Source organism: Ranitomeya variabilis, chromosome 1 (genome assembly GCF_051348905.1).
Source record: "Ranitomeya variabilis isolate aRanVar5 chromosome 1, aRanVar5.hap1, whole genome shotgun sequence".
Lineage (NCBI taxonomy): Eukaryota > Metazoa > Chordata > Amphibia > Anura > Dendrobatidae > Ranitomeya > Ranitomeya variabilis.
The window spans coordinates 1024933326-1024954136 of record NC_135232.1 but is presented as its reverse complement, the minus strand read 5'-3'; the positions used below and the strand labels follow the sequence as shown (position 1 = coordinate 1024954136).

Genomic DNA, 20811 nt, shown 5'->3' with positions numbered 1-20811 from the left:
GGGCGGGCCCCTCTGAGCAGCGGGCCCGGGGCGCCTCACCCTCTGCCCCCCCGGTAGCTACGCTACTGATGCTAGTGCATTATTGATACACAATGTATTTAAGATGATCCAGAGTAATATAATGGCATATTTCCAAGAAAAGGCCAGGGACCACTTTATGGGATTAAAATAAATGTACATTTAAATTCCTGTGAAATTATATCTACAATAGATGGTTGTTTAAATATTAATTGTATGACAAATATGAAAACTGATCATCTGTAAGTAGAAAATATGTTTTTCAGAATTGAAATAGCCGTACTCCAAATCTTCTGTGCTACCTAACTAGTGTGATCAAGTGTGTAAATACATAGGTCCTGGTATATACAGTAGTTGAAATGTGTATACTAGTTGCCGATAAGATTATGTGTATACCGATACAGTATTTGGCAATTGCTAATCAGTAAATCTTCCTTTAGACTCTCTGCAAGATATAATATGTCAGTTCGGCTCCACAGCTGTCTACAATGTTTTGGCTGCTTGTGAACAACTGTTGAGACAGTTGCAGTTACTTACTGTATTTGAACTGGTTTAGTAAAGTGTGTCTAGAGAAAGCATTTTTGGGAATCGGAGGTTCTCAGAATGTTAAGTAAGGTTTTTCTTTTTAATAATTTAAAACTTTTTTTTTTCATATTTGGTGTGAAAAGTTTTATGAAGTTTTGCAAATCACTTCATTGTTGGATTGATCTTCATTCCTGTAAAGAAATTGCATGTAAATGGCTTCCAAACCCTTCCTTTTCCCCACTTATATCTTCCTGCCTTCTGCTGTATTAATAACAGATAATATTAATTTGGGAGTACAGATGCTGGCAGTGATGGGTCAGCAACGGGTCTCCTCCTTCGCTAGAGTTGGGGTGAGCTGACCCTCTCACTGCCATCATCAGTACTCCAAATCAGTACATTTTTCATATCAATGCAGGTAAGTAGATGGGGAAAAGCAGGGATTTGGGAGCCATTTACATGCAAATTCTTTACAGGAACTAAAACAAGCTGGCTAATAATAATAACAATAATCTTTATATAGCGCCAACATATTCCTCACTGCGTTACAGTTTAACAGTTTCAAACACAGCGGTCATAAGTAACAACGTTAACAATACAATAATTAAAGGAAAATAAGATTACCCTGCTCGTGAGAGCTTACAATCTACAATGAGGAGGGGGAGACACAAAGTATAGGTGAGTATTTATAATGGTGGTCCAGCTATCTTCAGGGGGTAGGGGATAGATGGAAATAGTGAATGGGCTATATATATATATATATATATATATATATATATATATATATATATATATATATATATACACACACACACACACACACACACACACACACACACACACACACACACACACACACACACAATGACTTTGATAAGTGAACGTGATAGGCCGCTCTGAATAAATGTGTTTTGAGGGAGAGCCTAAAACTATGCAAATTGTGAATGGTCCTAATATCTTGGGGTAGAGCATTCCAGAGGATTGGCGCAGCACGGGAGAAGTCTTGGAGTCGGGAGTGGGAGGTAGGGATTAGTTCAGAGGTTAGTCGAAAGTCGTTTGCAGAGCGCAGTGGTTGGTTAGGCCGATAGACCGTAATGAGGGAGGAGATGTAAGGGGGTGCCACACTGTGGAGAGCTTTGTGGGTGAGAACAAGTACCGTATTTTTCAGATTATAAGACGCACCAGACCATAAGAAGCACCCCAAATTTTGGGGTGAAAATAGCAGAAAAAAAGATTTTTATAAGATGGGGGTCCGTCTTATAGTCCGAATTTAAGGTATCTTACCTGAGGGCTGGCGGTAGTACAAGCGGGGTCACAAGCATGGTTCCTTCCTCAGGATTAGTCTGGTCCGGTGTCGGCAGTGCTGATGTTCGGTGTGGGCTGTGGGGAGTGCACCCTAGCAGGGTCATTTCCTGCTAAGGTGGGCGACGCCACGGCCTGGTGTCCACGGGGGATCGGCAGTGGTGTGGCAGAGGTGCAGTGGGCAGTATGGATTGCACCTGAGCAGGGTCCCTTCCTCAGGTGTGGTGACACCGCAGCCTGGTGTTCAAGGCGAGCAGCAGAGCCGGGTTAATCACGGGTTTGTCGGTGGCGGTGGCCATCTTGCTGAAGCCGCGCTTGCACATATTGAGTACTCTGCTTCCCAGGGCTTCAGGAAAATGGACACGGGAGGCAGCGCGTGCGCAGATGGAAAACTCTGCTTCAGGAAAATGGGCACCGCAATCTCATTCTGCGCATGCGTGGCCTCCCACAGCCATTTACCTGAAGCCTCGGGAAGCAGAGCACTCAATCTGCGCATGGTGGCCTCAGGAAGATGGCCGCTGCCACGGAGAAACCCGTGATTCACCTGGCTCTGCTCTCCGTGGACACCGGGCCGCAGCGTCAACTCACCTGAGGAAGGGACCCTGCTCAGGTGCATGCCGTATCGCCCACCGCGCCTCAGCATTGCCGCACCTCTGCTGCCGCCACACCACAACACTGCTGCAACCAACCTGTAAGCCTGCGTTCGAACTATAAGACGCACCCCCAATTTTCCTCACAATTTTTTTTGGGTGGGAAAGTGCGTCTTCTAGTCCGAAAAATACGGTACTTTGAATTGGAGTCTATAATGAATGGGCAGCCAGTGTAACGACTGGCGAAGAGCGGACACGTCTGAATACCGATTAGCCAGATGGACAACCCTGGCTGCTGCATTAAGGATGGACTGGAGAGGGGAAAGTCGAGTAAGGGGGAGGCCAATTAGTAGAGCATTGCAGAAGTCCAGGTGGGAGTTGATCAAGGTGATAGTGAGGGTTTTTGTTGTTTCCATGGTGAGAAAAGGGCGGTTTCTAGAGATGTTCTTTAGGTGTAAGCTGCAAGAGCGGGCAAGAGATTGTATATGGGATGTGAAGGAGAGATCGGAGTCAAACATAACACCCAGACAAGCGCGTCTGCTGCCAGGGTGTTATTATGGTGCCTCCCTCGGAGAGGGAAATATCAGATTTATGGAGGTTAGTAGATGGCGGGAGTAAAAGAAGTTCATTTGGGAGAGCTTGAGTTTCAGATAGAGGGCGGACATGATGTTGGAGACTGCAGACAGTCAGTGGCGTTCTGTAGTACAGCGGGGGTCAGGTCAGGGGATGAAATGTATAGTTGTGTGTCATCGGCATAGAGGTTGTACTGAAAGCCAAATCTGCTGATGGTCTGTCCAGTTGGGACCGTGTAGAGGGAGAAAAGAAGGGGACCAAGGACTGATCCTTGAGGTACCCCAACAGTGAGAGGAAGAGGAGATGAAGTGGAGCCAGCGAACAGAACACTGAAGGAGTTGTCGGAAAGAGAACCAGGAGAGAGCAGTGTCCTTAATGCCTAGTGACTGGAGCCTAGAGAGGAGGAGAGGATGGTCAACAGTATCGAAAGCTGCAGAAAGGTCGAGAAGAATGAGCAGAGAGTGGTCACTGTTACATCAAGGTCATTGGTCACCTTGATGAGTGCAGTTTCTGTCGAATGTAGGGGGTGGAAACCGGACTGTGAAGGGTCTAGGAGGGAATGAGTGGAGAGGTGACGGGTAAGGCGGGAGTAGATCAGGCGCTCCAAAAGTCTAGAGATGAAAGGGACATTGGAGACTGGTCTGTAGTTGTTTGTGCAGGATGGCTAGTAAAGTGATGTTGGGCAATCATATTAAAGGGAACCTGTCACTCTACCCATGCTGCCCAAACCATAGGCAACATGAAGCAGAGACTGGCTCCACACCACCCCCTTCATCAAGACTACCATGAATGATCTTTGTGAATGGGGTCCCATGTTTTCTTTAAAAACATAATTTCATGTCAGGTGAATTCAAATGACAATGTTCCCTTTTTTAAAAAAAAAAAGTTAGTTACTCTTTACAGAATGTAAAACGCATCTTTCTTGTCCTATAAAACTTCACATTAATTTTTCACCTACCGTATAATATAATATCATGAGTGTTAGAATATTGTACTTTCAGTTCTTTGGGCACAGGTCACATCTTGGGCTGTCTGCTGAGGCTAGCGGAATATGCAATCACAGACCAAGGGGCAATATCGCCTGATAAAATGCTGCCAGCCAGTATGGTTTTCTACTGTCCTGGCAGTTATGTGAGGAGTCTGGTTATTTATTAAAGGGATTGTCCAGAATTAAAGGGGTTTTCCTACAAACAAAAGTTCATTTTAATCAATAGATATTTGAATAATACGAATTTCCACAATTAGATGTGTTTTAAATTAAATGTTCCTATGCTGAGATAATGCTATAATTTCTGTATACTCTTTTGCTTCCTCCCCTGCCCAGGAGCTGTGGTATAATCAGACTATGTTCCTGTATGGTGTAAATTTACGGTGCGGCGTTGGAGTGGCGCCGCATGTCTGTTTACGCGGGTCTGCTGCCTGCGTCTTTTAACGCATAGTGGAGACGGGATTTCAGGAAATCCCCTCCACTATGCTATAACATCTGTTCGCTGCGTGTTTGACGCTGCGGCTGTACGCAGCGTCAAACACAGCGTTTTCTGACAGTGGAAACATACCCTAAAGTTTCCAAACGTGTTTCACTTTCTGTTGACCGTCACATGTTATGTATGAAACACTTAGCAGACTTCAGTGCAAGCCACATGCAACTGACTGCAACTCCGAGATTTCATTCATGCACCGTGGTTGGAAGCATATTTTACACAATAAGTATTTATGATCCCCGAATTCACCACAGTTAAAATTCACACGTTTATGTGATCCGTGTGATGGACAAACCACAGCTTGAAATACTGTAGCTGGCCTGTAGGTAACTGGTGTCAATAACTTCGCTAACAAACTGCAAAAAATTTTAAAGGGAGGCTAGAAATGGTAGAATTTGGAGCGCACTTTTTATCTCTGATCCATGTGTGACGGACAAACCACAGTTTTTAATAGCTAGCCTGTAAAAAAAATAAATAAATAAATATTCCTGGCTCCTGATACCTGGGGCTATGTCTAGAAATATCTGTAATAGCAGCAGCAGACAGAACTGAAATGGACCCTCTTGCTATATGCACTGCAGTCTCCACATACCCTGCCTGCCTAGCACTGATATCTATGCAGCTTTATTTGTCCTCAGAAGGACTATTAGTTGAGATGGATATGTGTAGAATATATGGTATATCCACACTAAGTAAGGACCAAGCAAATCTCTCCCTACCTCAGCAGCAGCTCTCCCTACACTGCCTGATTCCAGAGTAGACTGTGATGAGCAGGTTGGTGCCAGGTCTGATATAGACCTGATGACGCTGTGTGGCCAGCCAATCACTGTAATGCCACAACAAAGATGGCTGCTGCATTTAAGTGTGTGGCAGACAATCCCTGCATGTTCATTGGCTCTCTAAAGAGCGCCAAACATGCAGGGCTGGGACCCGAGCTCCCGCCGAGCAAACCCCGGAAATACTCGGCGAGCTCTGAGCATCTCAAGCAGTGAGCTGCTCAGGCGAGTACTGAGTAGTCGTGAGCATGCTCGCTCATCACTAATCCCCACCTTATACTTTTTTTGCGCTATTTTTTTTTTTGTGCTGCCTTGAAAACATCAGAAATATAGAAGTAATAAACCATTGAATATAGTTAGTAACTCATCCATTTTCTGCTTCACTTTTGATCTTTGGAAATCGTGATGACTTTTACTGATGTGGCTGTAGTAGTCACTGCAGGGCAAAAAAATGTAGTGGTGACATATCTCACAGCAGGTAAAGGGAAGCAGGAAGATTACAGTAATAATGTTATTGTTACAAACAAAGTTATAATAAGGAGTAACAAACTCTTTAAAAGCATAGTACAAACAATGTTCGGGCTCATGCACACACTACGTCTTTGCTGCACCCCCAACCACAAAACACCCAAAAAAAATGCAGCGTTTCACATTAACATCGAAGCAAATGAAATCTTATGCATGTGCTGCTTATTTTTTCCTGATGTGTAATCAAAGTGTGTGTGTTTGTTTTTTGTTTCTTTGTTTTTTGGAAGGGGGGGTAAATTTGCAACATGTCAAGTCTTTCAACGTTTTTTGTTTTTTTAACTACCGTATATACTCGAGTATAAGCCGAGACTTTCAGCCCATTTTTTTTAGGCTGAAATTGCCCCTCTCGGCTTATACTCGAGTCATTCCCAGGAGTCGAAAGGGGAGGGGGAGTGGCAGCTGTCTAATCATACTCACCTGCTCCTGGCGCGGTCCCTGCACATCCCTGGTTCTCCGGGCGCCGGCAGCTTCTTCCTGTGTTGAGCGGTCACATGGTACCGCTCATTACAGTAATTAATATGGACGCCACTCCACTCCCATGGGGCTGGAGCCACATATTCATTACTGTAATGAGCGGTACCGGTGACCGTTCAACGCTGGAAGAAGCTATCAGGGAGGCTGCCAGGGACCGCACCGGGAGCAGGTGAGTATAACGGGGGAGGGTGAGCAGCATTGCGCAATATTCACCTGTCCTCATTCCACAGCCGGGCGCTGCTCCTTCTTCCGCGTTCTCTGCTGTTACGCTCAGGTCAGAGGGCGCGATGCCTGAACGACACTGCAGAGGACACGGAAGACGGAGCTGCGCCCGGTGGTGGAACAAGGACAGGTGAATATTGCAAGTGCCCTGAGCGACGAGAGGGGAGTATGGCCTTTTTTTTTAATTGCAGCAACAGCATATTGGGCAAATATCTTATGGGACCATAATCAGCATTTGTGCAGCATTATATGGGGCAAATATCTCTATGGAGCATCTTATGGGGCCATAATCAACATTTGTGCAGCATTATATGGGGCAAATGTCTCTATGGAGCATCTTATGGGGCCATAATCAACATTTGTGCAGCATTATATGGGGAAAATGTCTCTGGAGCATCTTATGGGGCCATTATTAACCTTTGTGCAGCATTATATGAGGCATATTTTAATATGGAACATCTTATGGGGCCCATCATGAACTGTATGGAGCATTATATGGGGCTCCTGATTCAATATGGATATTCAAAAACACTTAACCTACTGATGTCTCAATTAATTTTACTTTTATTGGTATCTATTTTTATTTTTTAAATTTACCGGTAGCTGCTGCATTTTCCACCCTAGGCTTATACTTGAGTCATTAAGTTTTCCCAGTTTTTTTGTGGCAAAGTTAGGGGTCTCGGCTTATACTCGAGTATATACGGTATTCAAATTAATTTCTTGTCATCAAGAAACGTGGCGTACTGACCCATAAACATTCTACTGTTTCCATTCACGGCCCTGTTCAAGCTCTTTCATAATCTGAGCACTTCTGCTTTGATCAATCACTTGCCTTCTCTGGACCTAAACTACACCAATCAATATTACTGAACAAAGTCTATAAAGTTTAAAAATGGAGTTACCTTTTATCTTCTTACCAAAATATAACGTACTGTGCTCCCTGAATTTAGTGTAGGTTCAAGGACTGAGTGTGCATCTTATCTTCGCCAGCAGATGATGGTTGTAATATTGAGCAGCGCTTCATCCACAGCTGTTAACCTGTTAAATGCTGCTGTCAGCCTATGACAGCGGCATTTACAGCGCTAGTCCCGCGGCATTGCTGTATATAATATAAGCGGTCAGATGATCATAGGTTCAAGCCCCTTTAGTAGACTAACAAATACAGTAAAAAAATAAAATAAAAAAATAAAAAACTCGTAAATTCAAATCCACCACTTTTCCCTTATTAAAGCATACGGTAATAAAAAAAATATACACATGATATTTCCATTATTTCCATGTCTGTAAAAGCCGAATCTACCAAAATCTAAAGTTAACTTCATCAGTAAATGGCGCAGCAAGAAAAAAAATAAAATTGCCTGAATTGCGTTATTTTGTTAACCGTAATATCACAAAAGAATGCAATAAGAGGCGGTCAAAACATTGAATCTACCCCCAAATACTATCAATAAACACATCTATCATCTGAAAATGTAAAATATTATGAGACTTGGGAAAATGGGAACACAATTTTTTTATTTATTTTTTTTTTTACAAGTTACTGAAATGATTTTTCATCATTTTAAATAAAAAAAAAATTATATGTATACACCTTCGCTATTGTTGTAATCATATTGACCTGGAAAAACCTAATACCCGGTCGCTTTTACCTTTTTATAATGAATGCTGTGAATTTTTTTTTAAAAATTGTGGATTTGCGCTTATTTCGCCATACCTGAAATTTGTATTTCTGCATTACAGTATATTACAAGATAAAATGAATTATGTCATTCAAACAACTATGTCGATTGAAAAATAAAAAAGTTATAGCTCTTGGAAAGAAGGGGAGGAAAAAATAAAAGTGCAAAAAAAAAGGAATATCAAAATGCTGTGGCAAGGGTTTATAATTCTAGAAATCTCCTATAATTATAGCTATGTTAATGGTTTGTGTAATTACATAGATTCTTCTACAACATATTTGATGTCTATATATTTTTAGAATGAGCAGATTTAGTTTTCCTGTATATAGTATATGTACACACACACATACATATATATTTGGCACTTGCACCGTGCTTCACACAGGCCTTCAGTATTGCTCAGATCCTTTGAGACATGTGTTGCTCGAGGAGACGTGTTTATATATACTACAATGAGGTCACCGTCCCCGGAGGTAGATGAGGACGTGTGTGGCACGTTGCCTCACGAGGATGAAGTCATCCATAGTTGTAAGCTCTGCCATACTGTCTGAGATCAATAATTCATTCTTCCAGGCTTATTTTGTTTCATTCTTAGAAGAAGCTTGTGTTCCTTTTACTAAGGCAGAGTCTAAAAGTGTGAGCCTTCTGGATTGACTTCTGTGCCCTGTCAGCTTCTCTATAATGTTGGATCTGTCCGCTGCAGAATCCTTGACCAGAGCCATGAGAGATGCCCAAATTTACCCATATCAGTCCAAGGCATATAATGTGTAACGTGGCTTAGTTATACACATTTTCCTCATTGCTATAAATGAATGTTTTATTTGAGAAAATCACCAACCGAATACATAAATTGTCTAATAATCATTGACCTATCTTCTTCTAGACTTAAAGCGGAGGCAGAATGGCAGACACCCAGAATGGTACCCACGCAGCAGACTATATTGATGCCGGACCACCGTATGTATCCTCCCACCAGTAAGTTTTGTGTCATAATACATGCAAAATTAATATAATTGTATGAAATAAACAGTAGATATAAATGTATGACTAACGTTGCACAATGATGAATGATACTCAGGTAAAAATTTCACCCAAAAAAACAGGTAATCTAGAATGAGTAATCCTCCCTAAATTATAGAATACAAGCTACCCAGTCGAGTGCTGTCTGCCACATGGTTTTCAGGCATGCATCTCGACTGCAGCACTAGTGATCACTTTGTCAGTACCATAGACCGGTACTAGGCACATGGCTCAGTGAAAGTCGGCTTCATCTACTGTCACTACCTGATAATCACGATGAAGATGAGTGTGAAGGCTAGGAGACTCTGGCTCCACTCCTTGGGGTAGAAGTGGATGGTACATTTCAGAGGAGGGAGGTCCTGCTGCTGGAGGAGATCATTGGCAGTAGGATTAACATGGGGAAGAGAGGACAATTATTGGAGTAGTAATAGATGCTGCAGTAAGGAATGGGTCTATGGGGATAAGATATGTGATCCAGACAAAACGTCTATTGGTAAAGAGTAGTGATGAGCGAGTACACACAGTGTGAACATCTATTACATAAGAACACAGCCCCTTCTACATGATTTACACCTCCAACATCTCTTCTAAGATGCCCCATCCCCCAAGTACAAGCTCACCTCTTTTGCACATATCCTCCTTACTAGTGATGAGCGAGTATACTCGCTCGGGTTTTCCTGAGCACGCTCGGGTGGTCTCCGAGTATTTGTGACTGCTCTGAGTTTTCCTTGCCGCAGCTGCATGATTTGCGGCTACTAGACAGCTTGATTACATGATTGGATTCCCTAGCAACCCCACATGTACTCAGGCTGGCTAATAGCTGTAAATCATGCAGCTGCGTCAACAAAAACTAAATCTCTGAGCAGTCACAAATACTCGGAGACCACCCGAGCGTGCTCGGGAAAAGCTGAGCAACGAGTACACTCGCTCATCACTAGTAAAGAGGATATGTGCAAAAGAGGTGAGCTTGTAATTGGGGGATGGGGCATCTTAGAAGAGATGTTGGAGGTGTAAATCATGGAGAAGGGGCTGTGTTCTTATGTAATAGATGTTCACACTGTGTGTACAGCTGGGTGTGTATTTATCCCTTTCCTGACCTTGGACGTACCCAGTACGTCATGGAAGGAAATGACTTCCCGACCATGTACATACTAGGTAAGTCATAGCTAAAATGCGGCACCGCGACCGCAGTCCTGGTGATAACGTTAAGGTGCCTGTTGTTTCTAACAGCAGGACACTGAGCTGATCGTCATGGGAGGTATATCTAGGCCTTCTCCAACCTCCCACCCCCCATAACTATGATCTCTGTGATTGGCTGTCCACTTCTAAACAGCCAATCACAGCAATTTCAGTGTTTCAGGCAAAGGAATTGTAGCCGCACCTATCATAGGCTGGAGCCTAGCAACGTCAGCATCACCAGGCCCAGCACTGTTTAGTGCGATCTTACGATGACACCGTTCGCACCAATCAGAGTGCAGAGACGCAATCTGACCCCACAATGACCGCTCTGCAACTTCGTCACTCCGGCCTAGGGGATGTTGAAGAGCAGTCATTCTTCTGTTCTGTCGTGGTGTTCTGGGCCTTTAGGCGCCACAGATCTTTTCAAGCCTGTGCCATCACTTCTGCTGTTCCAGAAAGAAGACGTTCCTGATCCGTTTGATCCCTGATTTTTTTGTTTCTTTATCTAATCCATCCCAATTCCCCTTTCTCACCCGTTTTGCTTCCAAGTGCTTGTTTTTTGCATTTTTTTTTTCTTGTTAGTGTGTCCTGCAGCCACCAAACACTGATCAGTGACATAAATCACTGATCGGGAACAATACTCACTTGTTTTCCAGGATTTTTTTTTTGCCCGTCTATTTTTTTTTTCTCCCCTCCCCAATTGCGCCACCTCCGTGCGTGTGTCCTACAGCCATCGATCGCTGATAATATGCACCCATAATATAATATGATAATATGATCAGCACCCATACTCGCTTTTGCCCTGGACTTTTCTTTTTTTTAATGCCTTTTTTGCACCACATCCATGCGTGTGTCCTTCCGCCATTATGCGCTGGTTGGTGATGCTCATCACTGGACCGGCCCACAATAAGTCCGGAACTGAGATGCCCGTGTCGTACCAGGGCAACATTTTCTCAAGAAAGTCCTTCAAACCTCAAAGAAAGGAAGGTTGGAAAATAGTCTGCGTGGGGGAATGTTACTTATTAACTATTTCGGGTGACATAACTCTCTGGTTTAAGGCCATAAGAATTAAAAGTTTGAAAATTGAGAATTTTCACCACATTTCCGATATTTTCACATTTTACCACCATCCTGAAGTACAATATATCAGGAAAAAAAATCAGTGGGATCCATTGAAGCGTTATTACCACATACAGTGACACTGGTCAGATTTGTAAAATGTGGCCAAGTCAGGAAGGTGAAAACGGGCTTAGGGGATAAAAGGGTGTAACCCCTTCCGACCTGTGACACAGCGTATGCGTCATGAAAGTCGGTGCCAATCCGACCTGTGACGCATATGCTGCGTCACTGAATGATCGCGTTCCTGCAGGTCGGGTGAAAGGGTTAACTCAAATTTCACCCGACCCACAGGAACAGGGGGAGTTGTACTTCAGCCCCGGCTACGATCGCTCTGATTAGATGTTTGAAAGTGAAACAGCCAATCAGGACAGTTTGCAATATTTCACCAATGAAACTTGAAATATTACAATCCAGCCATGGCCGATGCTGCTGTTCACTATTTTTTGATTCTTTCAATATTATTGATGGAGAAGTAGACATAGCAATGCTTCTGGCTGAGAATATTTTTCTATGCTTCTTGAATCTGTATTTTAATATCATCGGCCACGGCTGGAGACCGCGATCTGCCCTCACCACCGACTGAGGCGGCAATCTGCCGCCGCCGTCAGTCTTTCCACCCCTCCGTCCTGTCCTCCGCTGCCCTCTTCTCCCATCCGTCCTGTCCTCCGCCCCCGGCCGGCAGATTCATTCATTCGAGGTACATTTTGATCACTGTGATAGACTCTATCACAGTGATCAAATTAAAAAAAATTGTAAATAACCCCCCTTTATCACCCCCATAGGTAGGGAACATAATAAAATAAAGAAAATATATATTTATTTTTCCATTAGGGTTAGGGTTAGAATTAGTGTTAGGGTGCACACGGTGCATATTTTGCTGCGGATTCGCAGCAGTTTTCCATGCGGTGTATAGTACCATGTAAACCTATGGAAAACCAAATCCACAGTGCCCATGGTGCGGAAAATACCGCGCGAAACTCTGCGTTGTATTTCCTGCAGCATGTCAATTCTTTGTGCTTATTCCGCAGCATTTTACACCTGCTCATCAATAGGAATCCGCAGGTGTAAAACTGGAAGTGAAATCCGCACAAAAAAACGCAGGAAATCCGCAGGTAAAACGCAGTGCGTTTTACCTGCGGATTTAAAAAAAAAATCCGCACACGAATCCGCAACGTGGGCACATATTGTTAGGGTTGGAATTAGAGTTAGGGATGGGATTAGGGTTGGGGTTGAAATTAGGGTTAAGATTAGGGTTAGGGGTGTGTTGGGGTTAGGGTTAGGCTTGTGGTTAGGGTTGGGATTAGGGTTAGGGGTGTGTTGGGGTTAGAGTTGTAAATATGGTTGGGATTAGGGTTAGGGGTGTGTTGGGGTTAGTGTTTGAGTTAGAATTGAGGGGTTTCCACTGTTTAGGCACATCGGGGGAGTCCCAAACGCGACATGGCGCCACCATTGAATTCTAGCCAATCTTGCGTTCAAAAAGTAAAATGGTGCTCCCTCCCTTCCGAGCCCCGACGTGCGCCCAAATAGTGGTTTACCCAAACATATGGGGCATAAGCGTACTCAGGAAAAATTGCACAACAACTTTGGGGGTCTAATTTCTCCTGTTACCCTTTGGACAATACAAAATTGGGGGCTAAAAATTTATTTTTGTGGGGAAAAAATGATTTTTTTATTTTCACGGCTCTACGTTATAAAATTCTGTGAAGCACTTGGGGGTTCAAAGTGCTCACCACACATCTAGATAAGTTCCTTGGGGGGGTCTAGTTTCCAAAATGGGGTCACTTGTGGAGGGTTTCTACTGTTTAGGCACATCAGGGGCTCTGCAAACGTAACATGACACCTGCAGACCATTCCATCAAAGTCTGCATTTCAAAACGTCACTACTTCCCTTCCAAGCCCCGACGTGTGCCAAAATTGGGGGTAAACCACACATATGGGGTATCAGCGTACTCGGGACAAACTGGACAACAACATTTGGGATCCAATTTCTCATGTTACGCTTGAGAAAATAAAAAATTGCGGACTAAAAAAAATCATTTTTGAGGAAAAAAAGGATTTTTTTTATTTTCACGGCTCTGCGTTATAAACTTCTGTGAAGCACTTGGGGGGTAAAAAAGTGCTCACCACACATCTAGATTAGTTCCTTGGGAGGCCTAGTTTCCAAAATGGGGTTACTTGTGGGGGAGCTCCAATGTTTAGGCACACAGGGGCTCTCCAAACGCCACATGGTGTCCGCTAATGATTGGAGCTAATTTTCCATTCAAAAAGTCAAATGGCGCTCCTTCCCTTCTGAGCCCTGCCGTGCGCCCAAACAGTGTTTTACCCCCACATATGAGGTATCGGTGTACTCGGGAAAAATTGCCCAACAAATGTTAGGATCCATTTTATCCTGTTGCCCATATGAAAATGAAAAAATTGAGGCTAAAAGAAAATTTTTGTGAAAAAAAAAAAAAAAAGTACTTTTTCATTTTTACGGATCAATTTGTGAAGCACCTGGGGCTTCAAAGTGCTCACTATGCATCTAGATAAGTTCGTTGGGGGGGGTCTAGTTTCCAAAATGGGGTCACTTGTGGGGGAGCTCCAATGTTTAGGCACACAGGGGCTCTCCAAATGCGATATGGTGTCCGCTAACGATTGGAGCTAATTTTCCATTCAAAAAGTCAAATGGCGCTCCTTCCCTTCCGAGCCCTGCTGTGCGCCCAATCAGTGGTTCCCCCCCACATATGGGGTATCGGCGTACTCAGGACAAATTGGACAACTTTTGGGGTCCACTTTCTCCTTTTACCCTCGGGAAAATAAAAAAAATTGTTGCTAAAAGATCATTTTTGTGACTAAAACGTTAAATATTAATTTTTTCCTTCCACATTTCTTCTGCTCCTGTGAAGCACCTGAAGGGTTAATAAACTTCTTGAATGTTGTTTTGAGCACCTTGAGGGGTGCAGTTTTTAGAATGGTGTCACTTTTGGGTATTTTCAGCCATATAGACCCCTCAAACTGACTTCAAATGTGAGGTGGTCCTTAAAAAAAAATGGTTTTGAAGATTTTGTGGTAAAAATGAGAAATCGCTGGTCAAATTTTAACTCTTATAACTTCCTAGCAAAAAAAATGTTTTCAAAATTGTGCTGATGTAAAGTAGACATGTGGGAAATGTTATGTATTAACTATTTTGTGTTACATAACTCTCTGGTTTAACAGAATAAAAATTCAAAATGTGAAAATTGCGAAATTTTTGCCAAATTTCCGGGGTTTTTTTTTTCACATATAAACGCAAAAATTATCGACCTAAATTTACTACTAACATGAAGCCCAATATGTCACGAAAAACAATCTCAGAATCGCTAGGATCCGTTGAAGCGTTCCTGAGTTATTACCTCATAAAGGGACACTGGTCAGAATTGCAAAAAATGGGCAGGTCATTAATGTGAAAATAGGCTGGGTCATGAAGGGGTTAATGTACTTGCTTCAGAGAAACGCTAATCTCGCTGACCACTTTTAGCTCCCATGAGCATAGTGAGGGACGTTTTAAAGGGAACCTGGGTGAGTATAATCTAATGTCTTTTTCTCCTCTTTCAGGTAACATCGGGGTCTTATCTACAGCATTACAGAATGCTGTAGATAAGCCCCTGATGACGGTGAGCTTACCTCACCATCGATTTTGGGGGTGACAGGTTCCCTTTAATTAGCAATGAGAGATGTTTTTCCTTTTTATTTATCATTATTTTGTTTTTAGTTGTTTTGTGTAAATCTGTGGTGAGTTTTGTAGTAAGTGAGGTGTGTCCTATAGTCCGAAAGATCTGATATATTCATGTGCAGTAATAGAGGTATATCAGTAGGGCAAATTAATTAGGACATTTTAAAGGTAACCTGTCACCCCTCCAGGCGTTTGTAACTAAAGAGCCACCTTGTTCAGCACTGATGCTGCATTCTGACAAGGTGTCCCTTTTAGTTCTTGTTCCTGGCACTGCTGAAATAATCGTTTTTGAAATTTGTGCCTCATACTGTGAAATCGCCACGGAGGCAGGTCTTTCCCCCCTAATCCAGATGCCTCCCAGCAGTTACTCATGGCCTCTGGGTGCCGCCTCCTCTTCCTTCATTAGCATCCCCGGCGCCTGCGCTGTTATTTTTTTAGGGGGGGCATGCGCTGTTGTGCTGCCTTTAGAACTTACAGAACTTACGTTGACAGAAAATCCTGGCTGACCATGACTTCATATGGAAAATTGCCTGATCCCAAAGCCAAGGGGACTCAGCCTGACAGCAGGGGTGTTGCTGGGCTGTTTGTTACACTGGGATATATCGTTGGCGGTACAGTTTTGAAATGGGGACCAATTTAAAGGGAACTTGTGACATACCCTAACTGTCAGAAACCACCCCTATGGCATTATAATTAGTGATGAGCGAATATACTCTTTACTCGAGATTTCTCGAGCAGGCTCGGGTGACCTCCAAGTATTTTTTAGTGCTCGGAGAGTTAGTTTTTCTTGCTGCAGCTGAAAGATTTACATCTGTTAGCCAGCACAAGAACATGTGGGGTTTGCCTGGTTGCTAGGAAATCCCCTCATGTACTTATGCTGGCTAACAGATGTAAATCATTCGGCTGCGGCAAGAAAAACTAAATCTCCGAGCACTAAAAAATACTTGGAGGTCACCCGAGCGTGCTCGAGAAATCTCGAGTAACGAGTATATTCGCTCATCACTAATTATAATTACTGTGTGCCACAATAACATTTCAATAATAAAAAAATAAAAAAAAGAACTGTCAATTTGCATCTCGGCATATTCAAATAAGTCAGGACTAGTACAGTGGGTTTTCAATGGTTTAGGGTTTGTCCTGCATTGTCTCCTCAAATCACGCTCCTCTGACAACCTCCATATACAGTACCTGTCAGAGCACAACTGCTGGAAACCTCGCACATGTTTGCTGTCTGGGGGAATTCTTATTGTATTGCTTAGTGTTTCTAAAAAGATAATATGAGAAAAAAATGTATATCACTGCAAAACCCTTATGTGACATGGGACAGTCCCATGGTTGCCACAGAGGGGTCCTCCCGTTGGGGAATGCCCTTTTAGTCTGTGCAGATAGCTGCTGGGAAAGGGTGATTTTGGTTGTGGTTCTGATGGTGATTCAGCGTTAGAATCCTTTAAACATCATGACTATGAACAATACTTACATTTTCAGGGCCTTGAAGATTTTGTTTTCATCAACCATGTATTTCTAAATATAATATAACATGATTTACATTTGCATATTCTTTTACCTTTTTCTAGCCTAAACCTAAAAGGTGGTGCAACTAAAGACCAGGCATCAAAATTTTCTCATCATTTCTCATATAAGATGGACTATCCTGAAATGGGATTGTGCATAATTATCAACAACAAGAACTTTCTTCCCTCTACAAGTAAGTTAGATAGATGCTACATAGTTAATGCGGACATCTTTTCAATAAGCACGATGCAGTATGTTTTGTATTTTTTGATAAAATGTGGAGATTCGGCAGTAATTCCACCATATTGAAGTCTCCCCAAGTTATGAGCTGGACTGGTATGCAATTTTTTATTCCTCACTTTGTGAATGTCATTATGCAAATTACTTTATTTCCCAATTGGTTTTGTAGTCAGGACAATAGTCTTGAGACATATACTTCTTTTCCAAAGTGCGTGGGTAATAATGGCATTTTCTAAACTTTTGAGACATCAGCAAATGGCAAACCCCACTTCCCAGGTAGAAAAAAAAAAAAAAAGTTTTTCAGTAACCCACCCGCTTTATTAGCCTGATCTCATAGGTATTGACAGAGGGCAAACCTGACAGATCGGGCCCATCCTTGTGCCATAAGTTCGGCCATTTGTTTTAAAGATGACTCGTAATTTTTTATTTTCACAAATGTGTGTGGCCAGACAAAGTTTTTAGTTTCTGCAGCCATTCATGGAAACCCCAAAGTAGACTTTCATTAGGATTCTTCTTTGAACATAGTTATACATTATCTGTAGCACTTTGTATTCATTTTGTGTATGTATGTTAGCTATATTTAGATATATCCATCTATCAGTACTGTGGAAACAATGCCGCAGTGTAAGCATGCTTTAAAGCGGTGGTCCCCAACCTTTCTGACTTTGAGAGCCACATTCAGCTTAGAGAGAGGGTCGGGAGCCACATCCAGCTCCCACCCCCTTCAAAGTAGTGTCAACCAAAGCCCCCATTCATTACAGGTATAATGATAACCAAAGCTTTTCCACATAAATCACTCCAGAGCATTACACTGAGATCCAGGGGTTCCCACAATACCCCCATTCAGTATTCTCCCAGCAAGGACTCCCAACACACTGTCACATCCAGCTTTGAGCACCTCCTTTAACAGGTAGTACAAACTTCCAGCGTACCATACCTAAAACATCTCTAAACCCCTAAGACCAGTAAATGTGCATCCAGATCTGCAATTCTGTGCAGGGCTACTCACAAAATTCACCACTTTGAGATGTGCTCTTCATACCTGTTTGCTAGACCTGGACCTAATGCATCAAGCTGGCAGACAGTCGCGAGCCACAATTCATGGGGCCGCGAGCCACAATTCATGGGGCCGCGAGCCACATGTGGCTCCCGAGCTACAGGTTGGGGAGCCCTGCTTTAAAGAATAGAAATGTTATTAGTTCATTTTCATCAATTTAACAAAATGTAAAGTGAACAAGAGGCAAATCTAAATCAAATCAAAATTTAGTGTGACTGCACTTTGCCTGCAAAACAGCATCATGACGTCAGCAGGGAGGTTGCTCCAGAGCTAACCACAGATCTTCTGTAATGTTTGCTTTCTCAAATCCTTTTATATTTTCATATATTCCCAGACATGATGTTGAGTTCAGATCTCCTTGTTGGCCTTATCACTTTCAGGACTCCTTATTTTTCTTTATACTGAAGATCGTTCTTAATGAAAGTGGCTGTATATTTGGTGTCATTGTCCTGCTGCAGAATAAATTTGGAGCCAATCAGACGTCTGTTATTTCATGATGGATAAGTATCTGGCTATATTTATCAGTATTGAGGTCACCAAGAAATGAGCAAATTTGAGAACCATAGATGCAGGGGTCGGCCAAGGAAACTTGATACAGCAGATAGGACACCTGATGCTTTCTTCGTTTTGAAATTTGAAGATGTCCAGCAGTATCGTTAACGCAGAACTGGCAACAACCACAGGAACCCAGCTACACCTTTCTACTGTTCAGAGTCACAAGTGGTCTTCATGGAAGAATTGTCGCCACATACCCTACTTTGGGTATGGAAAGAAAACAAATGGAGTTTGGCATTTGGCCATGGTGAATGGTGTCCTCAGTGCTGAGAAATTAAGGCAGATATTTAGCCATCATGCCGTACCATCAGGGAGGAAACTGATTGGCTCCAAATTTATTCTTCACCAGATCACAACCCCAAACATCCGGCCAATATCATTCAGAACTATTAAGGGTAAAGAAGAGCAAGGAATCCTGGAAGTGATGAAATGGCCCCTACAGAGCCCAGATCTCAACATCAGGTCTGTGTAGGATTACATGAAACAACATATTTCCTCAAGCGGCATCCACAGGAGATCTGTGATTAGTCCATTGGAGCAACCTCCCTGCCGACTTATGTAAAAAAATGTGTAAGTACATCAAGAACAATTAATGCTGTTTTGAGAGCACAGGGTGGGGACACCAAATATTGATTTAGATTTCAACTTTGTTCATTTGCATTTGCTTAGCATTTTATCAATTGATAAAAATAAAGTATTAGCAGTTCTATTTATGAAAGCATTACTACTAGCATTTTTTCTTCACTTGCCTAAAACTTTTGCTCAGTACTGTTTGTCTCCATCATATATGTATATACTTAGTCATGGCCAAAGGTTTGCTGCCTTTGTCTGATTAGATCTTTTGTCAGATGTTTGTATGGTTATGGAAGTAAAATTATAACATAACATTTCAGAAGTTTTAACATTTTTATTGACAAAAATATCAAGACTCAATATTGATAGTGCTGTCTCACTTATTTTTCAAGACCTCTCCACTACACCTTGGATATGAGCTTCTGAGCCAAATCCTGAATGACAACTCATTCTTGCCTAATCATTGCTTGAGTTCATCACAATTTCTGTGTTTTTGTTTGACCATCCGCTTTTGAGGATTGACCTCAGGATCTCAGTGAGATTTGATGTATGGAATGTTTCCTTTGCCATGACCCAAAATGTCAATGTTTTGTTCACCAAGCTACTTAATCAACAAATTTCTCCTACATTGTTGGGAGAAGTTGTTTGTGCAGGATGATTAAATACCACTCTTTATTAATCGCAGTGTTATTAGGCAAAATTGTGAGTGATGCCAAGCAATGATGGTTGCACATGTATTTCCTTTGACATGTCCATGTTAACAAAAAACAATTATTTCAACCATCTGCCCCCTTTTTAACCCCTTTCTGTCAGCTGACATGTACCCGCGGGTGGAATCACGATCCGCCCGCGCCTATTAACTAGTTAAATGCCGCTGTCAAACTCTGACAGCGGTATATAACAAGCGCTTCCGGCCATCGGGCCGAAAATGCTCGCACCTCTGACCCCCACGTGATCGGGGGTCAGTGATGCGTCGGCATGACAAACCAGAGGTCTCTTGAAGACCTCTATGGTTGTTGATTCCAGATTGCTGTGAGCGCCACCATGTGGTCGGCGCTCATAGCAATGCTGTAATTCAGCTACATAGGAGCGATCTGAGTATCACTCCTATGTAGCAGAGCCGATCAGGCTATGCCAGCTTCTAGCCTCCCATGGAGGCTATTGAAGCATGGCAAAAAAAAAAAAAACATATGAGAGAAATAAAAAAATAAAAGTTCAAATCACCCCCCTTTCGCCCCATTCAAAATAAAACAATAAAAAAAAATCAAACCTACACATATTTGGTATCGCCGCATTCAGAATCGCCCGATCTATCAATTAAAAAAAGGATTAACGTGATCGCTAGACGGCCTAGCGAGAAAAAATCGAAATGACAGAATTACGTTTTTTGGTCTCCGCGACATTGCATTAAAATGCAATAACAGGCGATCAAAAGAACATATCTGCACCAAAATGGTATCAATAAAAACGTCAGCTCGGCGCGCAAACAATAAGCCCTCACCCAACCTCGGATCACGAAAAATGGAGATGCTACGGGTATTGGAAATGGCACTTTTTTTTTTTTTTTTTTTTTTTTTTTAGTAAAGAACCTAGACATGTTTGGTGTCTATGAACTCGTAATGACCTGGAGAATCATAATAGCAGGTCAGATTTAGCATTTAGTGAACCTAGCAAAAAAGCCAAACAAAAAACAAGTGTGG

The 20811-nt window shown here is 42.5% G+C and overlaps 1 protein-coding gene across 2 annotated transcripts in view; it reads left to right on the top strand.

Moving 5' to 3' along the window:
* CASP3 (caspase 3) overlaps window positions 1-20811 on the top strand; it is a 69707-nt gene that overhangs the window by 37449 nt on the left and 11447 nt on the right. For both annotated transcript variants that reach the window (XM_077279575.1, XM_077279576.1), the window contains exons 2-3: window positions 9049-9140; window positions 16749-16879. In XM_077279575.1, coding sequence (XP_077135690.1) covers window positions 9067-9140; window positions 16749-16879 — 205 coding nt within the window. In that variant the 5' untranslated portion in view covers window positions 9049-9066. The remainder of the gene's footprint in view (window positions 1-9048; window positions 9141-16748; window positions 16880-20811) is intronic.